General features: G+C 43.9%; 1 protein-coding gene across 1 annotated transcript in view; it reads right to left on the bottom strand.

Moving 5' to 3' along the window:
* Window positions 1-249: 249 nt before the first annotated feature.
* Window positions 250-12770, bottom strand: part of NUCB1 (nucleobindin 1) — a 54747-nt gene continuing 42226 nt past the window's right edge. Inside the window, exons 12-13 of the mRNA XM_040325756.1 lie at window positions 3049-3169; window positions 250-610 (exon numbers count right to left, since the gene is read on the bottom strand). Of these exons, the coding sequence (XP_040181690.1) occupies window positions 492-610; window positions 3049-3169 (240 nt within the window). The 3' untranslated portion in view covers window positions 250-491. The remainder of the gene's footprint in view (window positions 611-3048; window positions 3170-12770) is intronic.

Below are 12770 nucleotides of genomic sequence, written 5' to 3' on the forward strand. Positions count from 1 at the left end.
GGCAAACAGTTCACGCAAGTGCAGAATTGTCAATAAAAAATAAAAGGGGGGGGGGTGGAGATTGATAGATCTATGGGTACCAGGTGCAGTTACAGACAGAACATTACACATTTCCTATGGAAGATGCTACACACACCAATTTTTGACACAAAGAGGTATTGATCTTCATGATCATTCCAAACTGCATGAACAACATCCCGGTGTAAGGTCAGAGCTAAATAAATAAGCAGCCCAGAGGAGAATAGAAAGAATGTTTCTGGGTTTAAACCTGCCCAATTCCCCACAGTTTTTATTATTATTTTTTTATTTTATTTGTAAGTTTGTTTTTTGAAAACAAGAAGCCTGATTCCCAATGTGAGAGATTTTCCCAGAGGGCGATTGCACATCCCTTGGCTGATCTTCAGAGGGGATACATAAGGGGAGAAGCTAAGATAGAGGTCAACACTACTTGCTTCCCTGATGCATTCTCCATCCTGGGGGTCTCTGGACTCTTATTGCTGGTTCTGTACATTTGCCTCCTGGGGAGTCTCGGGTGCTTTGTCATCTGGATGTGGTGCATCTCCGGGTGGTGCCGGGTGAATTTCTGAGCCTTGCTGTGCTTCTGGATTGGCTGTAAAACAACAGCTTACTGTCAATGTCTGGTAACTAACATTTCCTATTAAGAACAATGGTGTGCATTATGGGATCTATAAAAGTATACATAAAAGTATCAAAATGGAAAAAAATAAAAAATGGTTGGACTTTTGGAGGCACTCAATTGATTTTTTTTAATAAAGATACATCATTCTTCATTTGTCCAATTAAGCATTTAAAAGCAGCATGTAAAAACGTACCTACCTGGTAGGATGGAAATAATTTTTAAACGTCTTTTACAATATTGTAACTTTAAAGCGGAGTTCCACCTAAAAATTGAACTTCCGCTTAACCCACTCCTTGCCCCCTTACATGCCACATTTGGCATGTAATTTTTTTGAGAGGGGGGGGGGGGGGGGCTTCAGGAGAAGTGGGACTTCCTGTCCCACTTCCGTCGAGGGGCTGGTAAGGTGATTAGCTTAATCGCCTTATTGCAGCCCCACCCTGTAGGCGAGCGCCTGTCCAATCGGACGGCGCCGCGCCGCTCACGCATGCGCAGTGGGTGCCCGGCCGTGAAGCCGAAAGCTGTCACTGCCGGGTGCCCACATTAGGAATGAAGACGCCGGCCGGCGAGGGGGGGTGAGGAGCGGAGCCCCGGCCGGCGCGTCGCTGGAACCGTAGAGCAGGTAAGTGTCTGTTTATTAAAAGCCAGCAGCTACACTTTTGGTAGCTGCTGACTTTTAATAAACTTAAAAAAAGGCTGGAACACCCCTTTAACGTGTAAGGTGGACTTACAACCCCAGTGCACCCGGTCCCGCTGTACCTGAAGCCGGCGATCTCCCACACCGACACATCGTAAAGCCGCTTTACCAGTCCGGGGGATCAGAAATCCCCCCGCGGCTTAATCTCCTAAATGTACCTCTTAAAAAAAAAAAAAAAAAAAAAAAAAAAAAAGGTATGGATAGGAGGCATTCCGATTGGCCAATCTGAACCCACGTAGTCCGTCCTGTGAGCGCTGTGGAAGAGGAGAGAAAGCCATGGGGATTTCAAATCCCTGAACCGGTAAAGCGGCTATACGATGTGTCAGTGCGTGAGGTTAACAGTTTCAGCTACTGCAGGACCAGATGCGATAGGGAGGGGTCCAGTGTAAGCTCACCTTGACGATTTTCTGTAAAAAAGGGGAACTTACAATTTAAAAGGGGTTGTAAAGGTTCATTTTATTTTCTAAATAGGTTCCTTTAAGCTAGTGCATTATTGGTTCATTTACCCCTTCCTTCGATTTCCCTTCTAAATGTTTTTTTTTTCTTTGTCTGAATTTCTCACCTCCTGTTTCTCCTCAGTAAACTTGCCCCCATCATCCATGGGGGTTAGTCAGCCAGAACAGCTTACCGAGGAGGTACAGAAGTGAGAAATTCAGACAACGAAAACAAAGAAAAAAAAAACAAGAAGGGAAATCAAAGGAAAAGGTAAGTGAACCAACAATGCACTAGCTTAAAGGAACCAATTTAGAAAATAAAAAACAAACCTTTACAACCCCTTTAAGGACTCCTTTACACTTGTTTCAGAACATGGCGTTAGACACACTTTTTTAAATCTCTCTGAACTCGTCACTAAATAAAATAGTTTGCTTATAGTCTTGTTTACACCTTGCATTTGCTTTGCTTCAAATATTATACCCCATGTCGCTTTATTGGTGCTTCAAAGCCTCAACAGAAGTCTATGACAACGCTCGATTGAAGCACTTGCAGCTTTTGATTCAAAACCTTTGCTTTGTTTTGGAGGAGGTCTAGCAGGTACGAGATATCAATGCACACACAGGGCATCTTCCAAGCTTCATTAAAGCTTTAAAACAGGACAACCGAAAATTCAAAAAAGCATGATGAAGCGCTAGGCGCTTTAATGTGTATTGAAGTCGAAGCAATGTAAAACGAGGCCCAAGACTCCATGCATACTAGCAGAAGCTTGTGTTTTTTTTCTGTGCAGTGGTTTTGCACACAGTCCCCCAATCCTCTCCTTCTCAGGTTCCCCCGCCGGTGCTTCCGACTCCTCCCCCTCGGCCAGTTCCGCTTGCTATGGGGGCACTGGTGCGTGCTTGCTCCCAATCCCCACTCTATGTGCCCATTAGACAGAGCTGCCTCCTGGGATACACACAGTTCCCAGAAGGGAGCGCAGCTCATTCACAAGAAGACACGGCGACATAGGATGAGCCTGAAGATTCTCCACGGTGAAAGAAGAGGCAGAAGAGCTACTTCCGCATAGCAACAGCCCTTTCAGGTGAGTATATAACAATTTTTTTTAGGAAAAAATTAAAAATAAATTGGTGGAACTCCACTTTAACTTCCTGTTCTATTGGTGCAGCAGGAAGTGAGAGGAAACGGAGTGTTTGCTTTTTCCTTGTACACAGCTTTCAGCAGACTAAAACTACTGCAAATGTATGCAAATTCATTAGTGGAGATTTTTCCCTATAATCTTTACCTTTTTCACTGGCTACTTCTTGTACTTGTGCCTGAAACTTGAGCTCTCCATTGGGGCCAACAGCTTGTGCTGCAGCTGCGCCAACTTGCTGAGCCTTATGCTGTGCCATCTGAACGACCGCCTGGCAAATAAAAAAAAATAGGTTAATGCATTTGAAATATTTGTTAAACAATCTACGTGTGTAGTGAAACAAAGATGGCAGAAATTTATATTTATTTCTCGTGCTCTTTGTACTCAGAGGAAAGCAACTCTAACACTACTGGAAAAAAAAACAAAAAACATAAAATCAAGATTTATACATTCTGCTGAACCAGGCAATCACATCACTTGTATATAAAAGAATGCATTACTGTTTATTAAAAAAAAAAAAAAAGAAAAGAAGGGGAGGACAGGGGTGTTTGGTGCTTATGTCCAAGGCCACAAAGCCTAGCCAGGTGCCACCATCAATCAATCTAAGCAGGAATGAGCAGGGGTGCGACACAGGCATGCCATGCCACAAAGAGGTATAACATGTAGGGAGCACCATCAGGGGTTCTAGAAGCATAAAATTACACATAAAACGACCTACCACACTTTTGAAGGCCCTGGAGCACCAGGACAGTGGAATTGCCCACAAAATTACCCCATTTTGAAAAGAAAAAACACCCCATAGTACATTCTATGAGGCATGGGCTGCAGATAGGTACTCGGGTACTCACTAGCTCTTTACCAGCTCTTTACCAAGATCAGGGATGGGCTGCATCAGGGTGACAAGCCTCCCCTAGGGGCGCGCACGAGCACTGTGCATGTGACCAGCCGTGATTGGACACAGCCGGCCACGTGGTAAAGAGACAAAATGTTATTAGCTCTTTACATAGAAGAAAGGTTTGTTGCCCCGACAGGGAGACCAAGAGGTGGTGACCCCTGGGACAACCGAGAGGCTACTATGGCAGTGACGGACAATCTGTGTAGTAAAAAATTGAGTTTAATAAATAGTTACAAGTTACATGGTATAATTAATACACCTGGGACAGTAATACAAGTATAACACTATAAGAGCTGAAGTAGCTGTAGTAACAACCTGTATTAGTTGACCGGCCAAGAAACATGCACGTATGAGGCTAATTCATATAGCGTGCAACAAACAGCACATAAATGACACAAACAATAACAAACATACAGGACAAAAATGACTGTGGCAGTCCGGACGCCAGATGGGAAACTTCTGCTGTCAATTCTAATCGGAAATCCGATATGGTGTGTGTGGCGGTTAGCCAAGTGTAAAAATGGAGAGAATTGGCAGCAAGAGTGCCCCTGCAGGGGATAACTAAAATAAACGGATCTAAATTGGATAAAAGTCTTGATCTTGCATATATGAACCTGATGGCAAGATCAGTGAAGGTTCATATATTTTAAAGTTTTGGGCTTGCACTTGGAATAAATTTACAATTTGAAAAAAAGTTTTGAAAAAATGAATAATGATAATAGTTTGTTTTGGGCTGCCCTGCCTGCAAGATGGGTGTATAGTACTGTTCCTATTTAGGACTCCAAAGATTCCGACGTGTGAATTAGCCTCATACGTGCATGTTTCTTGGCCGGTCAACTAATACAGGTTGTTACTACAGCTACTTCAGCTCTTATAGTGTTATACTTGTATTACTGTCCCAGGTGTATTAATTATACCATGTAACTTGTAACTATTTATTAAACTCAATTTTTTACTACACAGATTGTCCGTCACTGCCATAGTAGCCTCTCGGTTGTCCCAGGGGTCACCACCTCTTGGTCTCCCTGTCGGGGCAACAAACCTTTCTTCTATATATGCCTGTTATTGGCTACGGCTGTGTTCCCCTAACTAGAGGAAGTGATAACGTGTAAATAACTGGGACACTTATAACCATAACACAGTGTGGGAGAGGAGGCTTCGCTCATCCTTCTCTTTTATATGCATGCAGTTTTTGGATTCTCTTGTGATCCTTCTGAGCATAAGCACTCCAAACCACACGCAACCTATTTTCAATTGACCCTATACTTACGGCCCTCCTCCCCCTCCTTTCTTTTCTTTTCTTTCACATCACTTATAGCCTGTAACATCTGACAGGCGTTATTATCTCGCATCACTTTCATACATATTGCATTATTATTTAATGGCCTTCACGCTCGGGGAAGACATAGATATAGAAATCAGGCAAGCCTTTGATAAAAACATCTCCCAACTTACCAGTAAGGATGAGGAGATAAAAAATGGTTTCAAAGAGCATAGGAAATTAGTAACCAAACATCTAAACAGAAAATGGGATATCTCGTTCCTCGAGACATATATTGACCATAAGATTGTACCTAGGGGCCTAAGGGAAAAAACCATCCCAGTGGAACACTTACACAACGAAAGGTTCCTCGCCAAGTGGAAAGACCTCTGCATTAGCCATGGCCTAGCGGTCATGGCTTTAATTGTGGAGGAGGAAAAAACCCAATTAATTGAATTACGTACTCTGATTGAAGAAAGTGCTAAGACCCTAGACTCATTAAAAGGAAGAGGAAGAATTTAACAAACAAAATGAAACCCTAAAAAAGGAAATAGAAAAAGTACAAAAAAATCTAAAGACCACCAAGCAGTCCAAATACAGACGTGATCTCCTTGACTTCGAAAGTGGCCAGGTATTTGACCTGACCATTCGAAGAGGTAGGAGTGGATCTTCAAGAAGGCAGGCGGGCTCACATTCACGTAATAGGAGAGTGGAGTCTCCATCAGAGCAGGAGGACGAAAACCCACAACGCACCGTAACTTTTTTAGAGAAAGAGGGGGCTGGGGGCGGCACGTCCCACGTCCCCGCACAGGGAGACCCACAACCACAGAAAACCCGCTTGGAGACATCTCAGAGAGGAAAACCCCAAAAGTGGGGAAATGGAGGCTATCGAACAAGGAGCCAGAATCAGTGAGCTGTCAGACCTCCAGTACTATTATGATGGAGGATAAAAAAGTAGTTAACCTGTCATCTTTTCATCTTGAGCAGAGACACGTCCAACTACTCCAACGAGGCTTATCTTTCTCCCCAGCCTCCAATATGGAGGAATTCACGGTGTATAAGGATGTGGTCCTATTCCTAAGGAAGGTCTTCTTTCGATCTCTATATCAATCCGGGAACACCGATGGTGTAACTACCAATACACAAGTGGATCCGACAGACCAGCAGGCATTGGAAATTCTCAATGCCTTACTGGTAGAGTCGGAAGGTACCCCTGAAATCAGCTCACCTTCATTAAGAAAAGCCAACTTAAACATCAAATCTAGTAAAATGCCCCCATTTAACAAAAATCGCTGGCTTAATATTTTCCTTGAGGTAGTAAAGAGGGACTTGGAGGGACTGCCGTGGCAAATTGATAACCAGGACAACCTCTCCAAAATCGAACGTAAAGCCCTCATGGAACTAAAAAATGCCAAGGAAATTACTATCAAAAAAAGTGACAAAGGGGGGAACGTGGTCCTAATGAACAATGAAGACTACGAAATAGAAGTCAAGCGCCTTTTGGGAGACCAAAAAACATACCGCAAACTGGGATGTGATCCTTTCCCAAGAGTAGTCGGAGAGCTGAATAGCAAACTGGACGATGCAGTGGAAACAGGTCTTATTCTAAAAAGGGAATCTAACTATCTTATGGTTGATGATTACAACATCCCGACATTCTACTGCATCCCCAAATTACATAAATCTCTCCAAAAGCCCCCCGGTCGCCCAATTGTCTCAGCGATTAGAGGTCCTTTGGACAGAATTGGTGGATATTTGGACTGCCTATTAAAGGAGATGGTCTACGGACTAAGATCATATGTCCAGGACACCCGTGATGTGCTGTCCAAAATCTCTGAAATACAAGTTGATGAGGGTGAGGTGTGGTTAATTGGAATAGACGTAGAATCACTCTATACTTCAATCCCCCATCAAGTGGGGGTTGATGCCGTAAGGTTCTTTCTGGAAAAACATTTCCCATTATTGGGACAACAAAACGAATTCCTTCTAGACCTTCTAGATTTTGCACTACATCACAACTATTTCCAATTTGCCTCATGCTTCTACCAGCAGATCAAGGGAACCTCCATGGGGGCAGCCTGGGCCCCGGCCTATGCATGTTTACATCTGGGCCTTTGGGAAGAGAGGGACGTTTATAATTCCACAATGTATCGTAGTCATGTACATACTTGGCTACGATACATTGATGATGTTTTTGTGATCTGGAAGGGCGACATTGAGAACTTACATGACTTTATCAAAGAGTTGAATGTAAATGAGCGTAATATCAGACTCACTTACACCTTTGACAGAGTTCAAATTTCCTTTCTGGACCTCAAAATTGGCCTAAAACATGGCAGGATTTGTACCAGTACCTACAGGAAGGATACCGCAGCAAACACTTTGCTACAGGCGGAAAGCCACCATCCACAATGGCAGAAAAATGGGATCCCAATAGGGGAATTCATCAGAATCAAACGTAACTGCTCGGAAAACTCCACTTTTCAAATGGAAGGCAAAGAACTGTATGCTAGATTTCGGGAAAGAGGGTACTCTCACCGACAAATCAAGACAGCGAAACGAAAAGTAGCCGTACGCAGTAGAAAAAGTCTTCTTCTCAAAAAATCACATGACAGTAACACCAACCAAAAAGGTGAGAGTGGACCAGTGAGGCTAATCACTACCTATGGCTCCCAATGGGACAAGGTAAGAGAAATACTTTCCAAACATTGGGGCATTCTCACCAGCAATAAAAGCTTGGCAGACATTGTCGGTGAGCGCCCAAAAATGGTGGCCCGTAGAGCGAAAAACTTGGGCGACATCCTGGTCCAATCGGAATATGTCAGACAGCCTAATCAAACTTGGCTGTCTGAGTACCCACGAAGTCTGGGCATGTTCCCTTGCACGAGATGTCAAGTCTGTCCCTTCGTTGACAGAACACGCACCTTTACGGATGCTACTGGGTCCAAAGAGTACGAAATCAGGGATCTCATCAACTGTTCGACCGAACGAGTTATCTACATGATAACATGTCCCTGTAAAAAGATGTATATAGGGAAAACCAAAAGGCAGCTTAGAACTAGAATAGGCGAGCACCTGCGAGAAATCAAGAAGGAGAAAGATAGGGACAGGGAACCTAAACAGGAGAGTCCAGTAGCACAGCATTTTGCGGAATTCCATCAGGGCAAACCGGACGGCTTGAAAATTAAGGGCATATATGCGTTGCATCTGCCCACGAGAAGGGGTGATTTTGACAGGATACTTCTCCAGAAAGAAAAGTGGTGGATCTTCACCCTTAAAACTCTCATGCCTTTTGGCATGAACACTGAATTAAGCATGCAACCCTTTCTGGACCAGTAGACTGTCAACCCCCTTCTCCCGACTAAATCTTCATTCTATTATGATCCAGCCTTGGATATACTAATCCGGCTTTGTCCTTAGCACATATGTATATCAGTCCTTTAAAGCAAGTATATACTTTGAGGCATACATACTGTACGCCCCATGGGGCGGGGGCCCTGTCTCTGTCTTTACCCCTAATACCGCAGGAGGGCGGATGAGTGTATGCTCTTCTGTCATCCCCCCTCTTTCCTTTTGCTTTTTTCCTATTGTTTGTCCTTTTCCTTTCTTTCTCTTTTTGCACCCATATACCCATATATGCTGAACCCAATCCTGTCCTTGCATATTATATGTACACACATATGACATATGGGTTTTTGACTATTAGTATGAGTATGATGATTGATCTGCCTTGATATACCCGTTTATGTCTGCCTACCCGAGCTGATTTTTTCACTTTCATTTTACACCTTATCTCTCTTTGTTTTCTTGGTTTTCGCCGTGGTCAGTCCTTACAGGGTTCTTCATAGCCTCTTTGGAGCATGGGCCCTGCACGGAGCACCAGAAACAAACTATATATGCAAAGTTGCGATCTCATCATAAGTATGCACTAAGCAGGGTCACTCACAATATATTACTCCCCCTTTAAATTAAATTACATTATTGGGTTAAACTATATATATTTAGGGACCCTTATCTGTAAGTCTTTTTGCCTAACTTTAATGCTCTTCGTGCATCCTGAGAGATTTAGTGGCCAATTTTTACTTGTTATTTAATATAATTATATAGCAATTTTATGTATGTCCTGTTATATGCGATAGGCTTTATGTGTTTTGTGAGATTGGATTGAGGCATTCAGCACTGAAGTGACACCCAAGTCTATTAAGCGGAACTCCGTAATTTTCTATCCCTCAAATCAATGGGAGACAAGCGTGCGCCGATAGCATATAAAGGAGCGACGCACGCTTGTCTCCCACCGTCCAGACGAAGTTACGTATCAACACTACGAAACGCGTTGACGTCATCACGGCTCCGGACGCCTCTCTTTCTATGCCCCATAGCAGTGGGAAACCGAAGCGGTGACTTGCGGGAACACGCAAGTAAGAAGAAAGCGAGCGGATGCTCCAGATGAATGCTGGAAAGCACTAAACACTTGGTGCGCACTGAAGCTACATACAGACCACTTCCAGAAGCATATAGCTGGACCTGCCAGCTCAGCAGATCAGTGGGAACAGTTTCACATGACCGGACGGCACGGCTGTATTATCCTCCCCGCATGCTGATGTATATTGGCGCATCTGACAGTCTACAGACGCCAACTGCAGAGATTGGATCACACAACAGCAAGGAGGCAGCCAGCAGCCAACGGACTCCGGATCTCTGTGAACTAGTGAACTTTGCTGGTAAGATCGTTTCATTATCCTGTTTCCACATGCTATGCTGAAATATGGAAGTCTATAACATAGACCTGCAGTGGTAGTATATAAAATCCCTTCATCAAATCTCGCATCTAACCGCTTCACACGTCGGAATCTTTGGAGTCCTAAATAGGAACAGTACTATACACCCATCTTGCAGGCAGGGCAGCCCAAAACAAACTATTATCATTATTCATTTTTTCAAAACTTTTTTTCAAATTGTAAATTTATTCCAAGTGCAAGCCCAAAACTTTAAAATATATGAACCTTCACTGATCTTGCCATCAGGTTCATATATGCAAGATCAAGACTTTTATCCAATTTAGATCCGTTTATTTTAGTTATCCCCTGCAGGGGCACTCTTGCTGCCAATTCTCTCCATTTTTACACTTGGCTAACCGCCACACACACCATATCGGATTTCCGATTAGAATTGACAGCAGAAGTTTCCCATCTGGCGTCCGGACTGCCACAGTCATTTTTGTCCTGTATGTTTGTTATTGTTTGTGTCATTTATGTGCTGTTTGTTGCACGCTATATGAATTAGCCTCATACGTGCATGTTTCTTGGCCGGTCAACTAATACAGGTTGTTACTACAGCTACTTCAGCTCTTATAGTGTTATACTTGTATTACTGTCCCAGGTGTATTAATTATACCATGTAACTTGTAACTATTTATTAAACTCAATTTTTTACTACACAGATTGTCCGTCACTGCCATAGTAGCCTCTCGGTTGTCCCAGGGGTCACCACCTCTTGGTCTCCCTGTCGGGGCAACAAACCTTTCTTCTATATATGCCTGTTATTGGCTACGGCTGTGTTCCCCTAACTAGAGGAAGTGATAACGTGTAAATAACTGGGACACTTATAACCATAACACAGTGTGGGAGAGGAGGCTTCGCTCATCCTTCTCTTTTATATGCATATTAGCTCTTTACACTGATCTCAGATGGGCGGTGTCCAGGGAACACGCCTCATCTGATTGCCACGGGCGCTTGGAGGCGCGCAGTAGCGGTGAGAAACAGAGGACGTCATATGACGCCCGCCCAGGATGACAGAGTGTTCCTGCGGACGTCATAAGAGAATGGCCTGGTATGAAAGGGGTTAAAGCGGGAGTTTTTTAACCTTGGCTTGATGCTCATTTTGTCTAGGGGAATCGGGTAGTTTTTTTAAAATCGAAGCCGTACTTACCGTTTTAGAGAGCGATCTTCCCTGCCGCTTCCGGGTATGGTCTGCGGGACTGGGCGTTCCTATTTGATTGACAGGCTTGCGACAGGCTTCCGACGGTCGCATCTATCGCGTCACGATTTTCCGAAAGTAGCCGAACGTCGGTGCGCAGGCGCCTTATAGAGCCGCGCAGGCGCCTTATAGAGCCGCACCGACGTTCGGCTTCTTTCGGCTACTCGTGACGCGATGGATGCGAACGTCGGTTGCGGCTCTATACGGCGCCTGCGCACTGACGTTCGGCTACTTTCGGAAAATCGTGACGCGATAGATGCGACCGTCGGAAGCCTGTCAATCAAATAGGAACGCCCAGTCCCGCAGACCATACCCTGAAGCGCCGGAGAAGATTGCTCTCTAAAACGGTAGGTACGGCTTCGATTTAAAAAAAAAACTACCCGATTCCCCTAGACAAAATGAGCATCAATCTAAGGTTAAAAATTAACTTTTCGGGTGAACCTCCACTTTAAGGCTTTAGCTCTTCAAGAGAGTGAAGAATGGCACAGAACGCAGTGGGACGATTATTTTATTTGCAGGGACCTTTTTATTTTTTACTAGTCGCTAATACAGTCACTTTAAAGCTGAAGTTTAGGTACACATATTTTTGCATAGTTGCGCTGGCCATATACATGCATCATACTTGGAATATCGCCCTGAAAGCTGGAAATCACTGTTTTACTTACTACTACAAGAGTTTATAAATACAAAAAAAAAAAAAATGTGCAGCACTCCTAAAAAAAAACGAGAACTAGAGAAAGAATCTTTTTCCAATTGATGAATCACTCATTTAGCAAACACAAACTAAAAAAAGCTTTATAAAAAATGATAAACTACTTTTATAAACAATATATTTGTGTGCTGAAATATACTGTATACAAGTCTATCCAAAGCCATACCGCCGATAAAGCCCCACCTTTCGGGCATAAGGTGGAGACACGCATCATGATGTCATCACGTTACACAAAACGGATCAGTAAATGCAGCCGTGAGTCTACCTATGTGATTTTACTTTATTAGAGCGCTGCACTAATATTTTATCAAAATATTTGTTGTATTTATACATTTTGGTGAGGGATTCTCATTGCGTTGTTGGCTGCTTAGTTAGGGGGAGGTTTCTTTTAAAATCAGTGCGCAGTGACTTTAGATCATCGTTGACGGCAACTAAAATGATAGCTTCTAGCTTCTCGGTCCTGTGCTCAGAGGCTGCCCTGCTGTTTATTTCCTTAACCACTTGTGCAGTGATATCTGAATGATGCCTGCAGCTACAGGCATCATTCAGATATCACCGTCTTCAGCCGCCGATTCTGTGCACAATAAGAACGATCAAAGCGGCAGTTCCGCTGCTCGAACTTTTCCTATAGGCGGCGGGAGGGGACGTCCCCGCCCTCCGGTGCTTCTCCGGGCTCTCCCGTGCCATCAGGGGCCCGGAGAGCGAATCGGCCGGGGCGCTTGCTGGGAAAGCATAGAGATGACTGGTGACCAGATGGTCACCAGTCAATCTCTATGACCGTCGGCCGTCCGGGGCGCGACATTATGACGTCACGCCCGGTACCCGGAAGTAAACAAAGCCGCAATCGCGGCTGTCGGCATTAGATCGGTGAATTTTTTTCACCGAACTAATGCTTGTAAGCCTGAAGGAGAGATGTGGGGTCTTATTGACCCCACATCTCTCCATAAAGAGGACCTGTCACACTGATTCCTATTACAAGGGATGTTTACATTCCTTGTAATAGGAAATAAAAGTGATCAAAAAAAATA

Source organism: Rana temporaria, chromosome 10, assembly GCF_905171775.1.
Source record: "Rana temporaria chromosome 10, aRanTem1.1, whole genome shotgun sequence".
NCBI classification, from domain to species: Eukaryota; Metazoa; Chordata; class Amphibia; order Anura; family Ranidae; genus Rana; species Rana temporaria.